The sequence below is a fragment of the Callospermophilus lateralis genome, chromosome 9 (assembly GCF_048772815.1).
Source record: "Callospermophilus lateralis isolate mCalLat2 chromosome 9, mCalLat2.hap1, whole genome shotgun sequence".
Lineage (NCBI taxonomy): Eukaryota > Metazoa > Chordata > Mammalia > Rodentia > Sciuridae > Callospermophilus > Callospermophilus lateralis.
Window position 1 is genome coordinate 70,429,919 of NC_135313.1, and position 27,723 is coordinate 70,457,641.

Sequence of the window (27,723 nt, forward strand, 5' to 3'; positions counted from 1 at the left end):
GGGGGGGTGGTTAAAATTAGACTATGGCAATGGTTGCAGACCCCTATAAAAATGCTAAAAAACACTGAACTATAAACTTTAAATAGATGAGTTATGAGGAATATAAATCATATTTCAATAAAGCTGTTTTTTAAAAATGCAATGGGATAAATTGTAATGGAAAAAAATATAAATTTAACTTCAGAAAATGAAAAACTTCTGTGAGTCATAAAACACTGTAACCTAATTAGGTGGGAAATAATGAAACAGGAAAACTTTTTTGCAGCATACTTGACCAATGGCTTTAAAACAAATATCAACAAAGCTATGATAATTCAGTAAGAAAAACAGAAAATGTTAGCCAAATTAAGTTTTGACCCAGCAATTCTACTTTTATAGTCTATGTGATGAAAAGAATCACATGTCTTTAGATAATAACATAGAAGAATGCTCTTTCATTGTTCTTTAATGGAAAACTGGGAGCCTCTTATTTGTTCAATGCTAGGGAGAATGGGAAAATGAGTAATTGTTGTTTATGTACTATAGAAAGAATGCAAGAAAATATTAAAAGTGGTTGCTTTTGGGGGCGGCGGGTAAAGGAGGAATCAAGATTTATTGTATCATTTCATGCAGTTTTAAAGAGACAGGGTCTCATATATATTGCCCAGGCTGGTCTTGAACTGCTGGGCTCAAGTGATCTGCTTAAGAAGATTGGACTACAAACATGAACCACCTCACTCAGAAATTTTGTCTGTTTTTTAATGTATTTCCTCCTGAAGAGATTCTAAAATTAAAATATTATATACATATATACTTACTATTCTCATTGAGGAGAAATTATATTAGCAATAACATTCTTTATCAGTGGTTTTTAAATTTGCTACATACTAGAATCTGTGGACAACTTTCTAAAAATAAGAAATCCTAATTCCCAAGCCATACCTCATTGCATCATATCACAACCTCTAAAGGAAGGACCCAGACATTGGTATTCTTTATAACTCCTGGGGTGATTCCAGGGTGCAGCCAAATTGTATGCAAGTGAACCAGGACTCATTGGCAGGGGAATACTGGACTCAAGTTGCTCAGGTTCAAAGTGGAATGCACGTGCGCGCACACACACACACACACACACACACACACACACACACACAGAGTTTCTATGTGTAGTCAACCATTTTTAGCAGAAAATGCTGTGTCACTTTCACAGCCGTACACCAAAGACTATCATGCAAGCTTCCAGGAAAAAAAAACAAGGAATGTCCTAGTCACCTGCCAGGAAGAGCTGTTCTTGCTGAAGGTCAGATCCCAACTGTGCTCTTAGCAAATCAGAAGTGAAAGCAAGGACAAGAACTAGATGGTTGTGCAAGAAGAATTGTGCACTTCCTACATCATTCTCCACACTCTGAAGCAGCCTCCTTCCTTGATGCATGTGCACAACCTTCAGCCTACAGTCTCCCTTGTGCATGAAACCAGAACACAAATTCTCATCATTTAGAGCTCACCTGTCCACCACATATAGGTGCAGACTGACCATAGAAGAACATGCTAGAGACAGAGAGGGAGAACTAAGCTCTACTGATAACTTGCACAAATTTCGGACAAGATCCATAATGATTATGAAGTCTTTGCTACTACATCTGCAAAGACCCCATGACGGGAATTGTTCTAGTGGCCTTCCGGGTCCAACAGGCTTAGATCCACTATGATCTCTATGAGCCTCACCCAACATTAGACACTGCAGATACAGATACAATTGGAAGCAAGCTGAGTGTATTTTCTGATCATGAACTTGATCTGACTCAACTGTGATAATGCCCCTGACACAGTATCCTGGAAAGAAAGAAAATGAAAATTGTCTGAGAAATGCAGACAGACAGGAAGTTCAAAAGAGGGGGGATACAGAATGACCTCTCAGCCTCTTAAAATCCCCAGTAATCCACAGCCCAGCCGGACAAAGCACCATCCATTTTAGACAGTTCCCAGAAGATGTTATCTTAAAAAAAAAAAAAATCTTAAAGAATGCTGGAGAGGATGTGAAATCAATACAGCCTTTCTGGAAAGCAATTGGGCAATATGTATCAAGATTCTCCACAAATGCAAACCATTTTGTTCAATAATTCCACTGCTGGGAATCTGCCACCCTTAAAGAGGCATCAAAGGTACATAGAAAAATTATCAGACAAAAGTATTCCTTCCAGGGGTTCTGGGGACAGGTTGCACAAGAACGTAAATGTACTTACTATTAAACTATATGCTTGAGCACTGATTAAAATGATAAATCTTACAGGTATTGGACCACAATTTAAAATAAAAAATTCATAACAGAAATTTAATGGTGAAGATATTAACATGTTGGTTCATGCTGCAGTTTATAAAATATGAAAAATACAGTAAACATCCAACAATTAGAAATCAATTTAAAAATCAATTATAGAACATTGAAACCACAGACAATACATAACAAGCTGTTCAAACAAACTGGAAATTTCTCATGATACAATCTGAAGAGGAAAAAAGCAGAACATAAAACCCTTATATTATGTGGTCTCAGGTTTAGGTTACAGTTTAAAATAAAGACTAGAAAAGATAATATCAAAATGCTGAGAGTACGTCAATAATGAGATTTCCAAATTTTCTACAAGAAATATTCTTGCAGGGTTGGGGAAGGCAGCACCTTGTCAGACGTGAACTCACTGTCCAAGAATCAGGCAGGATGACTTCTATCTCACAACCTGTCAGTGTTCCCTTAAAGATATAGCAAGAGTGGCTTTCAAACATGCTACGTGGGGTGTGTCAACTGTGAGACAGAAATGAACTGAACTGGGCAGAAGTGGAAATGGCAGCACACTCTCTAGTCTCCCCACACCAGCCAGTACAAGCAGAAGAGCAATATAGAGTTAGGATCTCTTATTAGAGATACTTGGGACCCAAAGTGTTTTGGATTTGGAAATATTTGCATATACATAATGAGATATCATGGGGGTGGGATCCAGGCTAAAACACAAAATTTATTTATGTTACATATACATCTTATATGCAGAGCCTAAAGGTAATTTTATACAATATTCTTGGCATGCCTGCATTTTGACTGTGACCTATCACATGACATTAGGGGTAGAATTTTTCACCTGAGATGATATGTATGTGCTCAAAAAGATAAGATTATGGGGCCGAGGATGTAGCTCAGTGGTAGAGCGCTTGCCTAGCATGTGTGAGGCACCTGGTTCGATCCTCAACATCACATAAAAATAAATAAATAAAATAAATGTCCATCAACAACTAAAAAAATTTTTTTTAAAAGTTCAAGATTTTGGAGCATTTCAGATTTCTAAATTATGGAGGCTCCATCCATATCCCTCATTTGTCCCCATTTTCTGTTGTACCCACAGTATTTCAAAAGACTGGGTCTCATTAATGCCTGACTCTCTTGATTGTTTCATAATAGGCCAATGTGATCTGGGAAAAAGAATGCAAATGTGAACTAACTAATGATATTACAAATAAATACGCCACAGGAAATGGGCTTTACTTTTCTCTGGAAGACAAAAGGATACATTACAAATATTGATTAGTTCTCAATCCAAAAAGTATTACAACAGCCACAGAACTATTTTAATGGATGCTGGTCCTTGTTTTCATTACCAGAAAATAGATTCCCCGTTTAGAAAAACACAAAAATTTTGAAACAATACTCAAAAAATTAATTTTCTAACTAACAGTGGAAAAAATATAAATAGAGGAAGGTGGCAAAAGGTTTTTTAAAAAAAACTCAATTTAAGGTGGAATGTAAGAACTCCACCACATAAAATGTAGGGCCACATTAATACAACATACAGAGGCTAATCACCAATTATGTTAATACAAATTTTTATTAATACAGGTTATGTGATTCCGGGTGCCTTATTCAGAGGGGTTTTATAGCTTTTGACCCTTACTAGAATAGAATAATTGCTCCCATCTCCAACAGTCTCTTGATTAGCATCAATTAGTGAAGAGTTTCTATCCAAACAAGTAAAACAGGTTTGGTTTTGTTTTAAAAAATTAAACTTTAAATTAAAAAAAAAAAAGAAACAACAACCCCAAAAGGCCTCTATCTTAAATGAGAAAAGGGTCTAATCTTACAAATCAGAAAAGTGATCGAGGTAATTTCAGAGCTGAGTCTGAGCACAGTCCACTGGAGTGGAGGGATGAGACAGGAGACAGGGAGTGGCTCAGTACCTTCTGGGAGCTGCAGATACACTGTACTTACTGTATCATTAGCAGCAACAGTGCAAGCTTCTAAAATAGATGGATATTTTTAACCCAGTGAACATTCACAGCCATATGTCAATTAAAAAAACATTTTTTTTTTAAATAGGCAGGTAGAACATTAGGGCTCCAGCTATTTTCCCAACCACATGGTTTAATCAGAAATCTGTGCATTAGACACCGTGGAAAAAATACTGTTTATCATTTAATGTATTCTGAGTCACTACCATTTTTAAGCAAGCATCTCTGACCCTAACTTTTCAAATTAAAATTACAAAGATAATGAAGCCAAATCACCACTGTGAGACACTAATTTGCTATACAAATTTGAGCAGCACACAAGAGCTGCTCTGTTAGAGACATACCTGTTTATTTCATTTGGATCAAAAACATCTAATATGGAGAACATTTTCTGCAATCCATTAAAAGTTGAATGTTGCAGAATTACTATTCTCTTCTATTCATAAGGCCAAGCAAAGAATTTAGCAAAAATAAATTTCATTCCTGTGGAGGAAAAACTTCAGAATGTTTTCTCAAAGCTGAAAATATCTAATATTGATTGGTCCAGGCATTTAAGGAAACACGTCTCATCAGGATTACCCTGGCCACAGCCCAAAACCCCTCTGGATAGGCATGCCATTCCTTGTTACCCAAAGTCCCACTAAAACAGACCCTGAATTTGTTATAAATAATAAAATTACATCTGAAGTACAGTATTCCCTGGAGTCTCTTGGGTATTCCTTAGTCCTAGGCCTAAGCAACATCAATTAATTTGCAGTAGCACAGACAATCAGAGGGAACATGGTCCAAAATATCAAATCTCTGTACTTGGCATTACCTTCAACTGAGGTCCCTTAAGGATACAGATGAGTTCAGAATTATCTCTATTTTACATATATAAGGTATTGAGATAAGACATCCTGACTATCCTCAAGGATCACATAAACAAAGCACATATTGTTAAAGAAAAAAAAATCATCAAATGATATTTGTGAAAGCACAGAAAGGCACACTTCATTCAGGTGTGGGTTTTGGGACCACCTGCAGTGGCATCTTGCAGTTGAGGAGAGAGACTGAGCTCAACTCTGAATACAGCATGGTTTAGTGGGAATTTATAGTCAAGGAGCAGGGTGTGGCTAGAGCACAGAATGTTACAAACATTAGGAGTAAGTGGGGGGATTCTCATTCAACTGACCTAACAGGATCCTTGCTTAAAGTCTGGCCAGGGTGGTTAGGCATCACCTGTAGGCTGGTGCACGGTGAGGAAACTGATCAGATTGGTGGGTAAGTCAGTTTGCTAAACCGACTTAGCAGATTTCTTTGCTAAAACTGGATTTTACAATAGAATGCACAGATGAGCCTGGGAGAAGGTTCAGAAGCCTGAAAAAAGTTCGATAAAACAAAGAATTTGTGTCAATACATACCCTAACTCAGAGAAAAAGGGCAAATAACTTAGCTGATCAAAAAGCAAAGGTAAGATACTGTACATAATTTTTACAAAGAAAGAGCGATTCAGACCAGGGTAACCTAGCAAAAGAGGCAGTGTGGGACATAAGATTTGAAGGAAGAGAAGACATCTGACATAGAGATATAGCAGCGGGGAGGGCAAAGAGGGAAGCAAGGACATTTCAGGAATTTCCCCAAATACTGATAAACAGGTCAAATTCCTTGGCACAGGAAATCACTTCATACCAAAAAGGTTTCCAAGTTCCAGCTAATGACTGGATTGTAAACAATGCTATCCAAAATAAGAAAATTCTAGAACAATAAAAGATTTTTGGACACTCACCAAATTCAGAGCACCATTTCTAACATTCAAACCCTTGAGTGTTGGTCTCCTAATCAAATACCCACTAAATAATTCAGAAATAATGCGTATGTCATCTTAAGTAATACAAACATTTGGGAAACCAGAAAAAAAAACAGATAACTAGTTAATTTCAGAGACCCAGGGCACATTTTAGATGAATTCTGAATATGTTTTTGTGTAACTAAGAAGAATTTTTGTGCTTGTGCAGCATCAGCAAGGTCCCAAATTATCCTGCCTTTTGTAAACAAATACTCAGCAAATCTGAAAATATCAAAGAACTGTTAGGGTTCTGGTATGAGCATCTGTGAAAGAATTTCCCCACATCTGAATCAGAATCTCTCAAAGTTAAATACCTGTGGTTTTTTAGGGCGGTTGGGGTTAACATTAAGTGTAAGACGTTGATAATGGTGAGGGGAGCCCAGATACCTTATACAAGTCATCCATGAGTCCCAAGCCCCTGCCCCCCTTTACAAGTCTGAGTTTTCACAAACAATTAAATTTTATATCTGTTCCAATGTGGGATGATGTAATCAAGTAAAACACATCAGTACATAAGGCCTGGTAGCTTGTCCTACGGCACTTCCCTAGATCTGTAACCTTCAAATGTACCATACAGTCCACAGTGTTCCTTGATTCAGCCGTAAGAAATCAACAGAACCTGTGCTTAACATCTATACTGATCTTGAATCTTTTAAAATCCAGCCTGGCCAGTCTGAACACTTTACATGGAGGTTGAACTAAAGAGACAAGTCTACTAAAACCATACTTTAAAACAAAAGGGGAGGGGGGCTTTTTCCCCTTCTTCCAAAAGTTACTGTAACAAAGAAGAAAAAAAAATTCTCCCAGAAGATTTCCTGCAGGCATTCAGTGTGCTTGACTTTGATCCTGTTTTATTACTTATGCAATCAAGACAGCTTGTTTGGATGCCACACTCTATTGCTTGTTTACCTGGGGATTTTTTGTTTGATCTTGATTGCACCAAGTGAGACTGTCGAGGCAGCAAGGGTGATGAAGGCAGAGACATTGAGACACCTTTGGCCAAGCTCACCCGATAGGTGTCCTCTGCTAGGCTCACAGGAGCGTCAACACCATGACCAGGGGGTGGGACTGGAGAAGTCTCTTGACTGAAGTCACCTCCTGGAGTGGAGAGATAATATCTTAGGTTACAGCATTCATTACAAGTTGAGGTGAATTTAATACCTAAAAACTACATTCTTAAAATAGAATGCCCATATACCTTAAGGTATAATGCCCACACATCTTGACTTTCTTTTAAATGACTTTCCCCATCACTCTTAAAACTTCTTGCCCTCTGGGAGATAACTTAAGTTTTACCACTCAAGCATCAATGAACTCTGCCTCTGATCCCTTTCTATCCTTACCCTACCGGTCAGTTGCTTCCTAACGATGGGTCCAGGATTAGATATAGAAGGAAGGATCCATAAGCAGCTCTGATGTCAGCTAAGAAGAGGGCAAGGTGACTAGCCTTCTGTCAGTATCACTGGGACAGAGTCCAATGCAAGAGCTGCTCCAGAACTCCCAGGCTTCCTGATGCTCCTTTCCAATAAGGAACTTCCAAGGAAGGTCTTGGCTGTTTCCACAATCCTTCCGAGCCCCACCCCGCTGCTCACCCATCCCATCTATTCCACATGCCCCCCAACCTGAGGTCCATCCTCTCAAACCTCAACCAGCCCCTACCCATCACAGGACTAGAACTATGGCTCACATACTAGGCAGGTTTCCTTGGTCCTTAAACAGCCTTGGGAACAAACAAGGTTATAGCAGATCCTCCAAAATATACAGGATGCAATTACAATGTAGGAAATATATGAAGAAGGGAGTATATTGGCAGGTACCATTCTCTCAAAAAAAAAACATACAGCCAGTCCTCAAGTACTCAGATACTGTGCTTCCCTCCTACGGCTGCTGCCTCTATCACATTCTCACTTAATCTGTACTAAGAAACACCTGAGGAAGTGCAGAGAGAGAAGGCAAATCATCATCCTGCAGATTAAAAAGCACCTTCAAGCTCTAAAGTATAGGCAGTAGAATAAAAAAGATACATAAAGTTTCCCAGAAGTAAAACCAGACTCTGCTAAATGCCAACCAACTGGTCCTTGCCATGCCTCCCGACTCTGGGGGACATAAAAAAATCAAGATTTGAAAAAAAAGAAAAATGAAAGTTGTCTAGCCATGTGGGAACTCAATTTTTCCAGATCTTTGTGCATAAGGCTCAAAAAGGGATGTGACCAAACCTATCAAGTTTCAAATACCATCACTGTGCCCTTGGTTTCATATTGGGAGCCATGGGGAAGGAGAGTCACTCCACCACAGAGCAGGGTTTGTGTTCATGCCTCTTGCAAAGGCTACTCAAAACCAGCAGAGCTGCGAACAGAAAAGCCAGGAGCTCTGGAATGGACAAGTCAGCAAAGTCAGAAAGGTGAGTGTAGTCTCAGCTGGGCCAGCCATGCTCCGAGAGGTTCTGAGAAACCTGATAAACTGAAGATTTGTCACAAAGTGCTCAACTGATTGCCACTTGAAGGAAAAAAACAAAATCACCAGAAAATCTTCACTAAAGTTACAAAAACAAGGACATCGTTCATGGCAAATGCCTAAGAGTTCTGTCCCCAAGACAGGAAAGCAGGCAGGAATTAGCACAGGCTCTTGGCTCCTATGGTCCATGTGGACAGCAACTGCCCTCAAATACTGCTTCCCTAGATGGCACTGTGAGGTGCCACTGCCACCAACCCCAGGATCACAGGAGCCGCCCTGTAATCTTACAGAACTGCACCTCCTGAGGCCATTAGCCAGTGCATGAAACTTCATTACTGCCTCCTCTTTGGCAATGAAACTGGTCCTAAGACGGAACTGGGGCTGGCACCCTAATGCCAACTCCTACAGGACTGAATGCCCAAATGCTCTGAAGAGACTCACAAGAGTAGAGTCTTGTTTTCTCTGATCCAGTACGGAGTTCTCATGATCAGTCCCTACCACCACCGACACCCTAGTGATGAGTGCTAGCAGGTGCCACGCCTATACGAACAGAGTTGGGTCACCTGATTCATGGACACTGATGCAAGAAGCACAGGGATACAGAGGGACTTGAAGAGGTGACACTTGTGTTAGAAGAGAGATGCTCTCCGACTCTCTTTAGATCACTTATCACAGAACGGTGTTGTGACTGTGAGGTGGCCTGACAGACCACCAGGCCACCCACTAACAAGGATTTCTGACCTATATGTTTAAAAAAAAAAAAAAAAAAAAAAAAAAAAAACAGACTTCAAGCAACTTAATTTGGATGGGAACACAAAAGAAGAGATAAATAAACCACCACCAGAAACTTCAAAAGTAAGCTCATCCCTCAGAAAAGGTTTGTTGACTTAAATATCTAACTCTCCAATATAGTCCAAGAGAAATTTGAAGGGTAAAAGATTTAAATTACAAGATTTCCTAATTACAAATTCTACCCATAAAGTTTGTTTATATCAAGCAAAGCAAATATTTTCATTAACTGCAGATCTGGTGGGGATGAGTTTCAAAAGCATGCCGTAGCCATGAGGGCTGCAGCCTTCGGAGCAGCTGCGCCCAGCATTTTGATTTTATACAGGCTACAATAAAAACAGGACTTAGAGATGGGGTTGGGGGCGCAGGGTTCTATTTCAACTTGACTTTACTATCACGCTATAATATCTGCCCCAAACATGCTGTTCTGTTTGGGTTTTCAGAAACAATTAAACTTCCAGCGTTCTTTTTATTAGAAAGGCACAAAGCAGGGAGAGGAGTTTTATGGATGAACAGGAGGCACAAAGCATGAAGTGGGTGATCCAGCAGCTCATAAGCTGCAGACGGCACCCCGGAGCCTGCAGCTTTAGCTGTAACTGCACCAGGGCAGGGGGTTAAGGTCAAAGAAAATTCAGAGGATCCCAGGAAGCCAGAAGCAGAAAGTGGAAATCTCTTAGGGGCGCCCACAGGAACAATGCAATACTAGTTCTGGACAACATTACACCAGAAATTCTCCAGTTGATTTAACATTCCGCAGCAGATGCTTAAAGAGGTTTAAGAGGAATTAAAGGCATTTCACTGCAACAACCAGCATGGCTGGCACGTTTCTTTCAGCCTTGAATAGATGCTGTTTTCTTTTAACAGCAACCTATTCCACTCCCCACCTCCGTCAAGGGATGGGAAACACGCTTCAATCACCCCTTCCAGTTGATGCAGCACAAGTGCCCAATCCAGGAGGACAATGCATCCTCACCAAGGTAGACCAGGGATTTACCAGGCCTGCCCCTGCTGCACGGGCAGCAGCTTCCCATAAAATGTTTACACTCCTCAGACCTTCCCATCCACCCCAATATGCTTTCTCTCCAGGAGCTTCTAGTCCAGTCCCACAGATAGGGACCTGGGTGTTAACTGGGAGGAAAAGGGGCCACAGCCAGAATCTTCCCTCAACCAGCCAGTTCAGGATCTAACATATTCATTACCCCAAATAGTCAAGACCTTTGGGGGAAATGGAAATCCCCAAGAGAGATACCTTCTAAATCAGTTTAGTAAATATGAGGTAAACACACTTTTGCAGAAAAAGTTCTGATGGTATATAACTTGCAAAACCTAAAGTATTAACTATGTCATTCATACACACACACACACACACACACACACACACACACACACACTTTTATTTTTAAAAATCAGTTAATTGTATGGACAAAAATAGTAGACCAAAGAGGGCATTGGGACAAGTGAACATTTATAAGGTCCTCTGCTTCTAACAAAAAATAAATACAAATACACAAAGTAAATACATATAACTACATATGCAGAAGAGGTATAAATGTCAAAATCATAGTTTGCAAAGATAATTACCAAAGGGAATAAAGCCATCCAGTAAAGCATTTTAAACTGGCAGAAATGGCTTTTGATAATATTTTAAATTTTTTCCCCACTATTACAGACTGTGAAAAGGGATTTTAAATTCACAATGAAAGAAAATCTGAATCTGGGAGATGAATGCTGAAAGGGGGCTATGCAGAATAGCAAAGTCCGACATTGCAGATTAAAGTACATGGAGTGCAGGATTAGAGACGGCTTTAAAAAAAACGAGGGCGATGAAGTCAGGGAGATGAAAGCAAAAACCTATTTCAGAAAGGGTAGACCTGATCAAGGCAAGGGTGAGCACAGACATTCAGGTAAACAGGTCTGCAGAGGCAGCAAATAAGGTTTCTATTTATCGTGCCACTGGAGTGGCTTGGGAAGGCAGGGGTGGGGGAGGGGAGGGTAGAAGCTTAGAATAGAAAGAGAAAGATGCTCCGTTTCTCCAGCTCCAGAAAACAGGGCTCGTATGCTACATTTAACTAGGGCATTAAAGGTATTACAGCATCTTTTGTGCGGTCCCTGCCTCCAAGCACACTAATGTTTCTTAAACATATTTTCCATTATAACGTTTTATAACCACATAATGCACATATCTCTACAGAAACCAGGAAATTGGAAACAATTTCCTCCATAAGATCTAGTATCCTTTTTGAACCCTGCAGAAGGCACTGTCTGCAACTGAAAACACTTTCAAGCATTTGAGGTCTTATGGGATCCTGTAGTTTGTAGGCAAAGGAGTGTGTATGTTCAAAAAGACAGATAAAATACATCCAAGTAAACAACCTTCAAAAGCATTCACATAATCATGACTAATTCTCAAACAATACCACCAAGGGGTGAGAAAGCAGCTCGCCTCCAGGTTAGGAAAAAAACCCAGCCTATTGGACCAGTGTATCCTTTTGTCTTCAGAAATCTGCCAAGTGGGTTCTAAATACAGATCGGTAAATACTGTCCTCATACTCCAAGTTGCAGAATCAAATGTAAAAATGTGCTTTCCCCTAACACGGATGAGTAAACAGACTGGCATTTCTTCTCTAATTGGACATTAATTTTTCCTTTAAGACATGTCACCATGCAAGAGTTTCTGTGCTTTATAAATATATGATCTCAGAGAAACTCCCACCCACAAGCCCCACAGAAGGGCACTTTAAAATAAATGCTTTATAGATGTAATGGGTGCCAGGACAAGGTGTTAGGTGCTCTCTTTATATTACCTCATTTAATCTTCCCCACCACTCCATGAGAAGGTGCTATTACTAGCCCTCTTCTCAGATCAGAAAACCGAGGCACAGATCAAGCATCATGCCCAAGGGCACCAGTAAATGTCCAAACTCGGGGTGAACCCAGGCAATTGGACCCAGAGTCCATTTTCTCAGTACTGCTTCCTTTTGAGAAGGCTGTCGAGATACGTTTTCAACATTATGTCATACTGTATACTTAATAGGGAAAACCAAAAATAGTATATGTAGGTCTACACGCAGTACAGGCCACTGTAAAAAGAAACCTGTTCCCTCATCTATTTTCCAGTTCCGTGCTGGCTGGCTAATTAGTTCCACAACACTCCTGGAATGCTCCCCTGGGGAGGCGCCCAGGCCCAGTGATCATTAATTTTCTTTCAACCTTATGCTCCCACCATGCAAGCAAAGTGGATCTGAGATATAGGTGTTTAGTCATCCAGCACCCTAAATAATTTCTTGCTCTTTCCTGTGTTACTATACATTTGTTAACTCCTGCAGCATTGGGCCTGCTATTTTTACTACACAGATGTGCCTGGAGCCATTTCTTCCAGGAGAAAGCCAAGTCCCACTCCTCTGCTCAGCCAGGACCAAAAATGAAATAATGGGTCAGCTGTGGTTAAAAGCAACCTGGAAGGGTTCATCTTACACCAGTAAGGAATTCATTATCCTAAATTTCCTTAGCAGCAATATGGACATTACCCAGGTCCACAGGTCTGGGGGACCACCCAGCAACTGGGTCCATGGCTTTGCCAGGCTTAGTGCTCTTGGTCACAACAACAGTTCCCTGGCCCCTCCACATAGGAGGGTGCCCAAGTCCTGTCCAGGAGGCTACTTTACCTGGTATGGCCCAGGTAATGGTTTTAAAGCTCACCAAGTAATTCTGCTATGCAGCTGGGATGTAGAACCATCACAGCAAGAAGATGGTCAAAAAGATCTGAAATGTTTATGTTCCAATTATGATTGAAAATTCCACTGCTCAGCTTTAGTTCAATTTGGGAAGCAAAGGTTGGTGAAGAAAATAGGTTTATTCAAAGCAGAACTTGAGGAAGACAGAGACCTCTTCTGTCTCAAATCTCCATCTTTTGGGGACTCGGGGATATGAACAGCTTTTGTCAGAGGGCGGTACAGTAAGACAAAAGGCAGGAATGAGATATCTGTAGATTTAGCCAGGCTGTGCTAGTCAGAAACTTGTCAGGTCTCAGTTTCCCTGGTGCCCCCCAAAGTCAGGGGTAGCTCCTCAACCTCTACTTTCAGCAGGAGGAAACTCCAGACCCAGAAAAGCAGTTATCAGGAAGTTACCTTTAATTTTAAAGGAGCTGTGTTTCAGTATCACAAAGAAAGGAAAAGAAACCTCAGGAATGCTCAATGATACAGATGATTAAAATTAAATATTCCATTATTCAAAATGTGCATTCCCCGAGTGTGTATATGTACATATGAATATGCACGGGCACATGCACAAATGTTTACATACACAAAATGTATATAGACATACATAATTGTATGGAGGGTCTCCAGAGAAACACATGGAGCCAACAGTAGAGGCTGTGGCCGGGAATGGGAACTGACCAATTGGGTGCTCAGATGGGAGGTTGACATTTGTATATGGTTGACATTTTGTATGTGTACATATTTTCTGTAAATATTTAAATTTGTACTCCGTAGGATTAGGCCATATGTAGATTTGACGGTCTTTTGGCAAAAGGGCCACCACCTGCTCTGGTCTAACTGGGTGAGTGAAATGAAGTTCTATTCCACAAAGTATATGCACAAAGATGTGGGTGGTGCTTACTGCTCAAAGGTGAGCTTCTCTGCAGCTGGCTGCGGAACACGGACATGGGAGGAAGAGCCGAGTGCACTGGTCCGAAGGGCTGGTGGCAACCGCTCCACCAGAGATGGGTAGGTGTTTTTGCTGTTGGCACCCTTCCCCATCCCCCTCCAAATCCCCATGGTCTCTGCTGTTGGTGGCATGAGTGGGCACACCTACAGATGCACAGGACACTAGGAAAACATCAGGTGGCACCTGAGGGGAGTGGGAATGACAGGAATGGGCATGGAATGGGGTGAAGGCCAAGAAAGGAGAGGCTTAAAAGAAAAAAAAGAAAAAAAAAGAATATTATATATATATATATATATATATATATATATATATATATATATATATATTGAGGCAGGACAGAACCAAGGAATAAAGAAGTCAAAGGAAGAGGAGGAATAGCCCCGTCATGGGGAGGGGCAGCTTGGAGATGGGGGAAGGTGGTCAAAGCATGAATCCTGTTTGTATTTAAAACTGCATCTGGCAAGTAGTCCTGGCAAAGCCTCTCCCAGCATCCTGGTAAAATGTCTATAACTACAAAGTAAGAGAAAAAACTCACAAGTACAAAAACTATACCAAACAGCAAGGGCCTGCCAGAAAGAAAAGAAATCCAAGCAACTGAAAGGAAGACAAAGAAGCATCCTTTGCTGTTGCAACAACCGGTCGCCTAACCACACTGCAGTGTGTGAGGCCACTCTCCAAGCAGGGCAGAGACTAACACTGCTCTCCTCCTCCCATGACTCCACCCCGCGCCTCCTGCAGGAGCCCACAGGTCCTGAAGCTTAACACACACGGCTGATTCCTTTTGATTATTATTATATCTTGTTCCGTGAACCTTCCCCAAAACCATCAGTGGTGGGAGTCTGAGAAAACTTGGTTTATTAGTGCAAGGAAACGGAACATCTTCCTGAACACTCAGACAAAGAAGACTGGGAACAACAGGGCGATCCCCAGGGAATCCAGGATGGCTGGTCTCCCACACCCTCCTGTGGTGTTCCTTTTCTGATTAATCTATACTATAGACTAAGATCAATTAGCACTATAAAAAAAAAAAAATTCAGTCAATGACAAAGAGAACAACCTTGAAAGGTTCCCCCAGGATACAGAGAAAGGGACAAAATTTTTAACAATATATAAAAAAAATTATACATACGGAAAATAAAAGTTGTTTTTGAGAAGAAAAAAAAAAAGACAAGTAATTAAAACACTGTTTTTGAATGGAAGAATGCAGACAAAAAGGGCCCACCATGCACTGAAGGGAGACCCACACCTAGACCCATCTCCAAAAACTTCAAGTTGAAAGTTTAAGACAGGATTATCACAGGCATCCAGAGTAAGTATTTAAAAAGGTTTAACAGGACACAAAACCACAGGGGACACTGAAAGGAACCAGAACCCAGCTGTCCTTAGATACCCTGCTTTGGTTTCCTAGAGCTGCTGTAACAAAGCACCACAAATTAGATGGTTCCAACAGCCAAAACTTATTTTCTCATACTTCTGATGTCTACAGGCCCCAAATCAAGGTGTGGTGTGGGGTGTGCCCTCTCTGGAGGCTCTGGGTAGATTCTTTTTTTTTTTTTTTTAATATTTATTTTTTTATTTTTTAGGTATAGATGGACACAACACAATGTCTCTTTATTTTTATGTGGTGCTGAGGATAGAACTGGGTCCCGCCCGTGCTAAGCGAGCAGCTCTGCTCGAGTCACAATCCCAGCCCAACACAATATGTAGTGCCGAGAATCGAACCCGGTGCCTCATGCATGCTAGCCGAGCGCACTACCACTTGAGCCACATCCCCAGCCCATCTGGACAGATTCTTACCCATGCTTCTTTCTCTGTTCCTGGTGTGGCTAGCAATCAGTGAGGTCCCTTGGTTTGTAGACTCTTCACTTTAACCTCTGCCTACACTATCACCTGGTGAACTGTGTCCTCTCTTTTAAAGACACCAGGCATATGGGGTTAGGGCCCACCTAATCCAGTAAGACTGTCATTTTAATACGATTCCCTCTGAACGGGATTTATGTCTGTAAAGATTCTCTTTCCAAAAAGGGTCATAGGTTTTGTATCAAAGGTTGGAACTTCAACATATCTACGCGGGAGGGGGACCACAATTCAACCCCAAAAACTTCTCTCCAACACCACAAGCCAGAGGTCAAAAAGCAACATCTATAAAACTTAAGAGAAGGAAGGGCATGATTAAGTCTTATAAAACTGTACTAAGTTTTCCAGTATGTGCCATACCAACCCCCAAACATTCTGAGATACTCAAAGGTTCAGAAAAAGCACAGTACATTTTTCCTTTTGAAGGAAATATAGGCTACTTAGGCTGTAATCCCAGAGGTTCAGGAGGCTGAGGCAATAGGTTCATAAGTTCAAAGCCAGCCTCAGCAACTTAGCAAGGCCTTATGCAATTTAGCAAAACCCAATGTCAAACATAAAAAGGACTAGAGGGCTGGGGTTGTGGCTCAGTGTTAGGGCGCTCGCCTACCATTCATGAGGCACTGGGATAGATCCTCAGTACCACATAAAAATAAAATGAAGATATTGTGTCTACCTATAACTAAAAAAAATAAACATTAAAAAGATATAAAATAAAATAAAAAGGGCTAGGGATGTGGCTCATAGGCTAAGCGCCCCTGAGTTCCGTCCCCAGAACCACCTCCCCCGCCTCTGCCCAAAAGCAATAAACTCTATCCAAACCTTCTAACACTTCATTCAACTATCCCTCTCCACTCCCTTCTCATTCAGGAAATGTGTTTTTTGAACCATGTCCTTCATCCCACAGTGCAGAATCTCTTACCTTATCTGGGTGACCTCTTGAAATAATAGCTCATGTTGCCCTGCCAGAACTTGCTAACAATGGCTCACATTTTTTACATGGCCCCCACCCACCCCTCTAAACAAGCAAAGAAGCACAGAGCACCACAATGACCATTTTCATTGCCAAGGAACAAATTACAAAAACGACAAGGAAAAAATCAGTTTACCATATGATCAACATTTTTTAAACCATGTGGAATAAACATCTAAGCCAGTATACACAATCTTTTATATGCCACATGACAATAATGGGGAAATAATATACACATCCAAAAGCTTAGAAGGTAGTTTAGTAAAATGTTGACAGTGGTTGCTATTAAGTAGGGCTGGGATATGGATGGTTTTTCTCTTTCTTTCTGATTTCAGTTTGACATATTTCTGACAGTTTTTGTAACAAAAATATTTTATAAGATAAAATACGCTATTTTCTTGCACATACTTATTGGAAACATAAATCTGTATCTATCTCCTTTTATTTCCCCAGGAAGGAGGGCTTACTTTTCTTTTTTCTAGGCACTTCCAACCATGCCCACTGCTTTCATTCAACCCATCTGGCTCAGACTTGCCCTATTCCAGCCAGCCTGAACTGCCCAGAGCCAGCTCTTACTGATGTCAATGATTTTCCCTGTGGATTGTTCTCACAATGAAGGTCTGGACTGGTTCCCCTACAGAGAACTTAGAAGGAAACACACCACCCTGGTTGCCTTTACTCCAACTTCCCTGCCTTTGGCCTTCAATCTCAACCAATTAATGACTTTTTTTAACATTAAAACTTCCTCAAAAACAACCTAAATATTCCCTCTTAATTTCTAATAACATAGAAAACTCCACCTTTTTTCTGCAGGTCTTTCTTGGAGGTGAAATGAGAAAAAATAACAAGACCATGGTGCTGCAGATTTCATATCTCATGTCACGGGTGCCACCAGACTCAAGTCACAAGACAGCCTGGAGCGGCTACCACCCACTAGACATCCAGCCACTTAAACCATTCTCAGTTACACACCGGCACACAATCACTGCCAGAGTTCATTTACCCTGGAACTTATATTAAGTAGGTACCCAAGTAACATGTCAGAGCCGGTGAACTACAAATGTATGCTCGTTGAGTGTATCTGCCCTGATAATAACTAAGCTAGCAGTCATTAAGCCCTTACCACGCGCTAGGCACCTTCCCAAGGACTTTATACACAGTAACTGAGTCATTCGTCTTGTTCCATTTTAAGGAGATGCCGTCACTGTTCCCCGTTTCAGCTTAGGAAACTGAGGTAGGGGGAAGCTAACGTAAATTGCCTGGGGTCCCACAACCTGTAAGTGGCAGACCCAGAACAGAAGCCAGGCACTCCAACTCCACTCAGAGCTCATCACACCAGCCTACTGCCCCAGAGGGAGGACCCCTAACCGAGGTGCCTACTGAGCATGGAGCACTGTGTGGTGCTTAAGAAATTCTGACTGCTATCCACAGATAATTTAGCGAGTCATGTTTCTTTGAATGATAATCATCAAGAACATTCTGTCATATTGGACATGCTGACATTTTGGGGGTGGAAAAATAAGTGGAGGGAAAAAGACTTTTAGAACAATACCATAACCAGTACACCACCCCCTCACTAACTACTCAAATCCAAACTCTGGCAGGCCCAGCAGCAAAGCTGTCTGCCAGCAGGCCTCATTGCCAGAGAAAGCAAGAGAATAAAAGGGACCTGCTACCACTTATCTAACTTCAACTCCTCACGAGGAAAATGGCATCTATAAACATTTTGGAAAAAAATACCTTAAAGTTTCTAGGTAGCATGTAAAGTTTCTTCCCCACAAAAACACATTTAAAAATGTAACACAACCAAGTCAGTTCACATTCTGGAAAGAAGCAGACTAAATCAACTGTGTACATGTGGTTGTGTAACAAGATCCTTTTTCAGGCTGGTATAGGGGGTCAGGAAGAGAATGAGATGACTTCGCATTTTCTGTACGTCTGTGTTTTATTTGTCATATTCCTGCTCCATCATCACCACCCAAAAAGAAGAAAGAAAGAAAAAAAAATCTGCTCAGTTTTCAAAACAGCAGCCTCAATGACATGTCTGGTAAAATATCTTAGCAACAATGTCAATATTGTCTCACTGCAGCTAACCATATTAACATTCCACTCCAATCATGATTTCTCAAATATAAAAATGGAATGCAAGTTATTCACCTCATTCATTCTTTGAGTATCTCTCTGGGAAAAAGAGCCCTCTAACATCATGTAAATTAAACATCAAAATTATATTCATTTGCTATTAGTCTTTGTGTATCTAACTTGGAAGTGTGAGTATGTGAGTAAGCAAATGTTGACAAGGAATAGGCATAAACATAAGAACCAAACAAAATATACTGACACATTACTTTGATCAAATCCTATCCCTTTGTTATTTATGCAATGGAATACTTTCACTTATCTGCCTGTATATCTTTATTTCAAGTTCATCTTTATAGGATTGCCAAGAACTAGATAACGGGGAATCTGCTTCCAAGAGTTTATATGCAGATTTGCATGGCTGGTTGGAACTGTCCCTGCAGTGACACAGGAATCAACAGCATACTAACAGTTCCCAAATCTAACTGTTCAAAAAAATCACACCCCCCACCAAAAAAAAAAAAAAAAAATTACAGATGCTAGGACTCCATTCATGCTGAGTGATGTGTAGGTCCTCCGGTGAGAATGTGAGTCACCAGGGCCTTGGTGAATTGTCAAGGTTAGGAATCACTGCCTGGCACAATTACCTCAGGCCCCATTTTGTGAAGCCAAGGTGAACAACTCTTTTGTGCCCAGCCCTTCTGAATGCACACACATCTTTAAAGATGTCCAGGCTTCTGGCTTCAGCTCCTTGCATCACACCTCATATCCCTGCCCCCTCTGTCTCTTAGCAAATGCATGCCCTCCCATACTGTTTACTGCAACTGTCCTAGAGCACTCTGCTAAGGACATGCCTATCACCACAGCTCTGGCCTCCATCTGCACCAGATGGAATGGTGAGGGTCATGTCTGCCACTGAGATAAATGAGCTAAGGAAGCAAGAATGTCCAAGATGCCACCATACTAAAGTCCACAGGAGAGTGTCAGGGACAGAAAAGCAAAGAGCCTGGATGGTATAGAAATGACTACAGACACTTACTATGATCCAGGCTCTATTATAAGCACTTTAACTCATTTAATCTTCGTAAGAACCAATAATCGAGGAGTAGGTAGTAATCCCTCGGTACTGGCCAGGGCGTTGATTCCAAGACTCTCAGTGGATAACAAAATCTGAGGATGCTTAGATGCACTTATATAACATGTCATAGTGCTTACATGTAACCTACACATATCCTCCTGTATACTCTAAATCATCTCTAGTATAATGCATACCTAGTACAATGCAAATGCTATGTAAATGGTTGTTGTGCTGCATTGTTTAGGGAATGACAAGGGAAAACTCTGTCCATGCTCAGAACAGATACAATGTTTTGTTTTCCTGAACAGTTTCAATCAACAGTAGGTTGAATCTGCAGATGTGGAGCCCACAGATGCTGAGAACTGTAGTGTTGTTATCCATTTTACAGATAAAAAACAATGGAAACACAATAAGATTAAGAAATTTAATATGGGGACTGAACCCAAGCTGTCTGGCTGCTGTACTGCCCAGATCATAGGCTTTGGAGACAGAAATTGGTCTCTAATCCTGCCTCTGCCACTTTGTAACTGCATAGTCTTAAATTAGTTCTTCAGCCTTTATTTAAAAAACAAAACAAAAAAACAAAAAAACATGTGAGGTAACTATTCATAGCACTTAGTACACTGATATACAGTAAGCTCTCCGTACAGAGAAATTTTTCCTAAGTACCACTACATATTTTCTCCAGAGAATTAATTTTCTAGTTAACTGTGTTTCTTTAATATTTTGAGTAGGAAAAAGGTATCTGTTTCCTCCAACATTTAGTATCCAAAACTACTGATACAAATTTAAATATTTGTGCAAGGATACTTTATTTCTTTGCTCTATGAGTAACCCCAAAATCAAGAATACCATGTAGTTTCTTTTTTAAATCCTCACATCTTTAACCTGATGAATTTTTTTTAAAAATTCATTTGACTCATAATTGCTCATAAAACATGGAGATCATCACCTTTATTTTATAGGTAAGAAAACTAGGAGTCAGAAAAATAACTTGTTCTAAGAGAATATGTACATTCAAATTAGCAGGTACATTTTACAAACCCAAATTTTTTTGAAGCCAAACCAGCAGAGCACTTATTTATCTTTAAAATACTACTTCCATAAATCGGAAGGGGTTTGAGATACTGCTTGGAAGTCTAATAACCATGGTAACAATTTAATGGATTGAGGGGACAAACCCTCCAGAATCTCTAATCCTCAGAATCTTGGACCTAAGCACGCAGTTCTGAGATTTTTAATAAGGTTCTCAACAAATTCACACTCAAAACAGAAATAAGAAGTCTACCTCTCTGAAAAATGATTTGTAAATTCTCCATCAGTTTTCAACAATGAATTTACAAATTAATATAAAATCCTTCACTTAATCCTACCAAAAATAAAGGCTGATTTACATGAATCTTTTTAGGCTTTATTATTCAAAATTAAACAGCAGATATGTATGCCTTGCTTAGAACTTTAACCATTTATCAAAATATGAAAACAGATACTAAGCCCAACAGAAAAATAAGTAAGTGGGACAACATGAAAAAATTTTTAGTTATTATTGACAAATACTCATATAACATATGTTATATGCCAAGCATGGATTTAAACATGCTCTTATATAAAATGTCATAGTGCTTGCATGTAACCTACACATATCCTCCTGTATACTTTAAATCATACCTAGTATAATGCATACCTAGTACAACTCATTTAATCCTAAGTGAGCCATAAGGGACAGAGAAGTTAAGTAATTTGCCTAAATTCACATAGCTGGTAAATCATGGAGTCATGATACAAACTCAGGCAGTATGGTTTCGAATGGTCAATAAACACACAAAAATGTGTTTAGGGGCTGGGGATGTGGCTCAAGTGGTAGCACGCTCGCCTGGCATGCGTGCGGCCCGGGTTCGATCCTCAGCACCACATACAAACAAAGATGTTGTGTTTGCCGAAAACTAAAAAGTAAATATTAAAAATTCTCATTCTCTCTCTCTCTCTCACCTCTCTCTTTAAAAAAAAAATGTGTTTAAATTTATAATAAAAAACTGCCTAACTAAAACAATAAAATAATTTTTACCTATGACATTAGCAAAGATGAAACTACTTGGTTACAATCCTTAAACAAGTATTCTGATATATAGTTAAAATTATAAATTTAATGCTATTTTTTAAGGGCAATTTGACAAAATCTAGTACAGTTATAAACGAAAAAACTTGTTACCCAATTTTTCTTATACCTATTCTTATGACAACACAGGCAGTTATATAGAGAGATTTACTCTAGATTTGAAATAATGATCCCCCCCAAAAAATACAACTTAAGTATCCATCAACAGAGAACTAATAAAATAAATTACAGTGTATTTGCCCAATGTAATACTGAGTAGCTTTTAAAATGCATAATTACATATTTGTTTGTGTGAATATGAGAAAATATTTTGGGGCTAGGAATGCAGCTCAGTAATAGGGAACTTGCCTAGTATGCTCGAGCCCCTGGGTTCATTCCCCAGAATGGCAATCAATCCATATCTAAAAATACATATATGATCAATATTGTAATTATTTCATAGAATAAAATGCATTTAAAAGTCCATGTGGAGCCAGGCATATAGTGCCTATAATTCCAGTGACTCAGTAGGCTGAGGCAGGAAGACTACAAGTCTGAGACAAGCCTTAGAAACTTATTGAGGCCCTAAGCAACTTAGTGAGACCCTGTCTCAAAATAAAAAATAAAAAGGGCTGGCGATGTAGCTCAGTAGTAAAGTGTCCCTGGGTTCAATCCCTAATACCTCAAGAAAAAGTTCCCCCAAGAAAAAGTTCATATAGGGTTTAAGGATCTGTATATGTACTGTGTGTGTGTGTGTGTGTGTGTGTGTGTGTAAAATATATATTTATTTATGTGTGTGTAAAACATTTTTATATATGTATATGTGTGTGTACTTATGCACACATATGCAAAGAAAATACTTGCTAATAAGAAACAGCAACATTAATTGTCTTTAGGGAGTGAAAAAGAAAGAAGAGGAGAAAGGTGTTATATATGTACTTCTCCCTTAATACCACTGTTTAGCTTTCGTTTTCAGATTGTATAATGGTTTTATAGGTATCGAGCAAAACTTGGCTTTAAGATATACAAAATTAAATACAGGTATTAGTGACCTGAGTATAGATTAAAATCATGTAAGTATCTCACAAATAATCCTCCTAAGAAAAAAATAAATAAATAAATAAAATATCTAGAGGAAGGAAAAAAAAATCCCTGAAGGGAGAAGTTATAAACAGAAGAATCTACCCTCTTCTGTCTAGGATAATGGTCTAACTAGAGATGTTTTCCTTTATAATTATTCAGTACAAGAAATAAAAATTAAGAAGGCCAGCCAGAGACATAGTACAAACAACTAACCAAACAAACAAACTATCCTTTCTTCTTGTATTTAACTTGCTATATCAGTTCAGATGTTGCTTGATACCTCTGAAATTTAACTCAAATTCTAGGATCCTTCTTGATCTAAAATTTTTAATTATTTTATCTTGGCTTGAAGAAAGAATTCCCACACATCATAACCTACGAATATGCAGCCACAGATAAGTTTGTACTAATGAACACAGCAATTTATTAAGGAGATGTTGCTGGCATGACCTCTGCCTTCTGTTATGAGCTCGCCAGTCATCAAGCTTCATCACGTCCAGGTAGAGGAGGCCCGTTCTTGGCTGTGCACAGAGACAGAACGCTGCCAAGTACTAAGAACAACAGCTCATTTTAGGTGCTTTCATTTTTATTTCTCTAAGAATTTCTTGAATAGAAGCCAATCAGATCAGAGGTCTACCAAATTTTTTAAAATGCTAACTTGAAACAATAAAATATATTTTTCAATCTGTAAAATTAGCCACAATGATTAAAATCCACAACATACCCAATATTTGTGAGAATTGTGCTCCCAAACTCCGTTAAGAATGGACAACTCTGTGACAAACACTCTTAAGAGTGAAGAATTAAAACCATCAGTTCAGGTATTTCATCCCTAGGAAGCACTGCGATCACCACTACATAGAACAAGAACTCAAAAAGAGTCTACACAGCTACTCTAAGGGTTGACGCATTAAGACTAACCAACCACCAAAGCGAGGGAGGGTGTGGGAAAGTGAAGAGTCACAGATCCTACTTTCTACTGCGGTGACTGTAGCTGTGAATGAAATCTCTCCTGTCAATGCTCTATGCTAGACCCAGGCCCACCCACTGGATACCCCTGAGGGCCATCCTCCTCAGCTTCAGGCACCTACCCAGTCAAAGCCTCCACCTCCTTCAGGCTGTTATGAAAAATAATATAGCACATCCTCTACCCAAAAGAAAGAAAGAAAGAAAAGAGTAGGTCTACTTTAAAATTTCCCTCTCATGAACTATAGTTGCCTGTATATGAAATCAAGTTTTTTTTTTTTTTTTTTTTTTACTTTTCTGTAGAATAGAAATAAAACCTTGGAATTCCTCTTTCACAAAGGGCAAACAAATCACCTATTAATTTTTTAAGCTCTAATTTAAAAAAAAAAAAAGGAAAAAGAAAACAAATTCATACATAGTTTTTATGGGAACTCGGCTATATAGAGATGAAGCTCTATACAAAGACTATCTTTTTCATAGACAAATACATTTATTTAAAATTATTTGTGATATTGGATTCAATTAAGAGTACTATAAATTTATAATCTACAATTCCCCTATTACAAGTCTCCTTTTCATTGACACATATACTTATAAAAGGGGGCCCAAGTAAAAAAGTGTTGAGAGTTTTGCCATATCCTGTATGACAGGTCTCATGGGGCATGTTGTGTGGAAGTTTTATTGGCTATACGTAGTAGAAGGTCCAGGGCAACTGACTTCCCTTTCCTCTGACTCCAAAGCTTTCCATGCGTATGCGCCTCACAGTAAACAGGAAGTTCATCATGAAACCAGTATGGCCCATATGTAAAGATGCCCATATGTAAAAATGCTTGGTATGTGTTTCCTTCCTCTTCTCTTTCATCCTTTATATTTCCTTAAAAACATACTACAAAAAGCATGGGAGTTGAGGGCCTACCAAATACTAAGGTCTTCCTGAATGAAGAATATGTTGAGGTGAAATTTTATCAATTGTATTTAGAAATCTATTCTTGAGGCTGGAGATGTAGCTAGCTTACTTAGCATGCATGAGACCCTGGGTTCAATCCCAGAAATGCAAAGAATAGGTGTAGGGAGGAAGAAATCCCAGAAATGCAAAGAGTAGGGGTATAGGGAGGAAGAATTAAACTACCATCTGACTCACAGCTTGCCCAAGAAAGGATAAAGATGGGAGAAGTACCTTTTTAGTACCCAAAGTAGACGGCAGGCTCGGTATTTGGGAATAGAATCATAGAAAGAAGTTTCTAAAATATCACTCTTTGCCTGAGATCAGCCCTGCCTTCTCTTCAATAGGAACAAGAAAAAAAATTTTTTTAAAGAGTTTCACTTATTCTTTAAGGTACCACACAGTTTTCTCAAGAAAGAAGATTAATGAATTATCTAAGCAGAAGCCAAATGTCAAGCTAGACAGTTTTGCAGAAGGTTCTCTCATTTAAAGCTGACAACATCCCTGTAAGGTACTTTTGTGATGTTACAAAATTAGTCCAGTAGCCCAGTGGTGGAGTATTTGCCCAGCATGGGTCAGGTCCCATGTTCCCTCAAAAGGAAAGGAGAGGAAACTTGTCCAAGTTCAAGCTGAGATGTGAATCTGGTTCTTCTAATTCCAAAGTCTGCGCTTCTTCTAAACTTTGCAACTTGTAAGAGGGACACCAAAGTGAAAAACTGATGAAGGAACCAAAAAATCCAAAGGAACAAAACATTCTTGCTCCCACTAAAAAGCAGCCTAGTTCTATTCTATGTTTAAATCATGTCCTAATATTTTGCAAAATTTGCTTTAATGCCCTGGTAAAGAGAAATACATTACCTTTAGGGTAAATTATTTCTGCTTATTTTGTTGCTTAGGAGACATTTTTGGAGTCTGTTAACAAGATACCAAACAACTATAGCTCAGCAAGATAGTCACTGCACTAAATTCCTAAATAATAGTCCACAACCACAGAAAACAGGCAATGCGGCACAGAATAATCAAAAGCAGCTTCATATTTTCTGGATAAAACAAAGCATCATTTGTATTGAGGCATTTTTAGAAGGTACCACTAAAAACCAGACTGCAGCCTGGAATGGCTTAAAATACCAAGTTGAACAATCACATGGATGGCTTTTAAACTTTAGAGGCAAACAGCTTCCTTTTACTTCAAATTCAAAGTGAAGCATTAGATGCAAAGCTAACAGATTAATTCAGTGCACATACAGGCTTACAGACTATCCAGTGCCTTAATTAACACCATTACAAGTGTATTTAGCCAACCACCTGGGTTTTAATGATGGAAAGGTGAAGGCCAAATGTTTTTAATAAATTGCTTGAAACTAAGCTTTCCTGCTTTTAAAAAAAAAAAAAACAAGCAGAAAGAAAAAGACTAATAAATAGTTGTTATTTGGCCATATTAAGGAACTGTTCCTTAGTCTCCATTTTAATTGAGACAGTACCACAATTAAAAGTTTACAGATTTTTGCTCTTCTCCTCATCTTGGGCCTAATTCCACAACTGAAGAGGGAGAGAGGACACAACATTATGAACTCAAGAATATCAAGAAGGCAGAAAAGGGGACACAGAGATGAAGAGGGACCAGCTCCCCTGTAGGGAAGGCAAGAGGGCTTGCCTGCTAAACTTCAAAAGGGAGACCCAAATCTCCAAGTTCTAAAGAAAAAGCAAACACCATCCGCTGTGAGCTGTGATTACATCCAAGACATTAGATAAAACTGTTTCATTTCTTGAAGAGAAAAAAAAAAAAAATCAAAGAACTAGCTGAGCCATTTACTTGCTGTGCAGAAGTAGTAGTTATTATCACGAACCATACTAGATATCTGTGCTTTGTTAGTTTTTGAAGGGGAGGAGACCTGAGCAGTATCTATAACTGAAGAATCTTCCAAGATGCACATGATGGTGGGAAGCAACATCCACCACACCCTATAGAAGGAAGCTAAGAAATCCCTATGCACTCTTGGTCACACTTGCAGCTAGAACCCAGGTATGTGAAGCAGGCTCAGCCTTTTACAAGCACCTACCTTACATGTTCTAATTTTTCTTGGATATTCTTTTTGTTTTTTTAAAAGAGAGAGAGAGAATTTTTTAATATTCATTTCTCAGTTTTCAGCGGACACAATGTTTGTTTGTATGTGGTGCTGAGGATCGAACCTGGGCCACACACATGCCAGGCAAGCGCGCCACTGCTTGAGCCACATCCCCAGCCCTTGGATATTCTTAAGTGTTTTTTTTTTTTTAGTTAAATTTTTATATGCATTTTATGTTATGTTAAAAAAATGACAGAACTTTTACAAAAGTAAAATACTCTGAATGACACTACAATGTCATTATATATTTTTCCAAACCCCATGAGTTGCTCAACACTGAGTAAACAACAATGTAACTACTGTCTTTGGGTGATAATATTGTGTCAATGTGGTTTCATCAACTATAATATATGCACCACTCTGATGGGGGTGGTTGATACTGAGGGAGGTCATGTCTGTGTGGGGCAAATCTCCATACCTTCCAATTTTGCTATAAATGCTAAAACTGCACTTTTAAAAGAAGTTATTTAAAAACAAAAGATTGGGGGGCAGTGGGATAATAGATCAGTGGTAGAGCACTTTATTTGGAAAAAAAT

At 39.4% G+C, this 27,723-nt stretch overlaps 1 protein-coding gene across 4 annotated transcripts in view; it reads right to left on the reverse strand.

Moving 5' to 3' along the window:
- Tanc1 (tetratricopeptide repeat, ankyrin repeat and coiled-coil containing 1) overlaps positions 1 to 27,723 on the reverse strand; it is a 227,218-nt gene that overhangs the window by 114,839 nt on the left and 84,656 nt on the right. For all 4 annotated transcript variants that reach the window (XM_076865486.2, XM_076865485.2, XM_076865484.2 and 1 more), the window contains exon 4: positions 6,989 to 7,177. In XM_076865486.2, the coding sequence (XP_076721601.2) occupies positions 6,989 to 7,177 (189 nt within the window). The remainder of the gene's footprint in view (positions 1 to 6,988; positions 7,178 to 27,723) is intronic.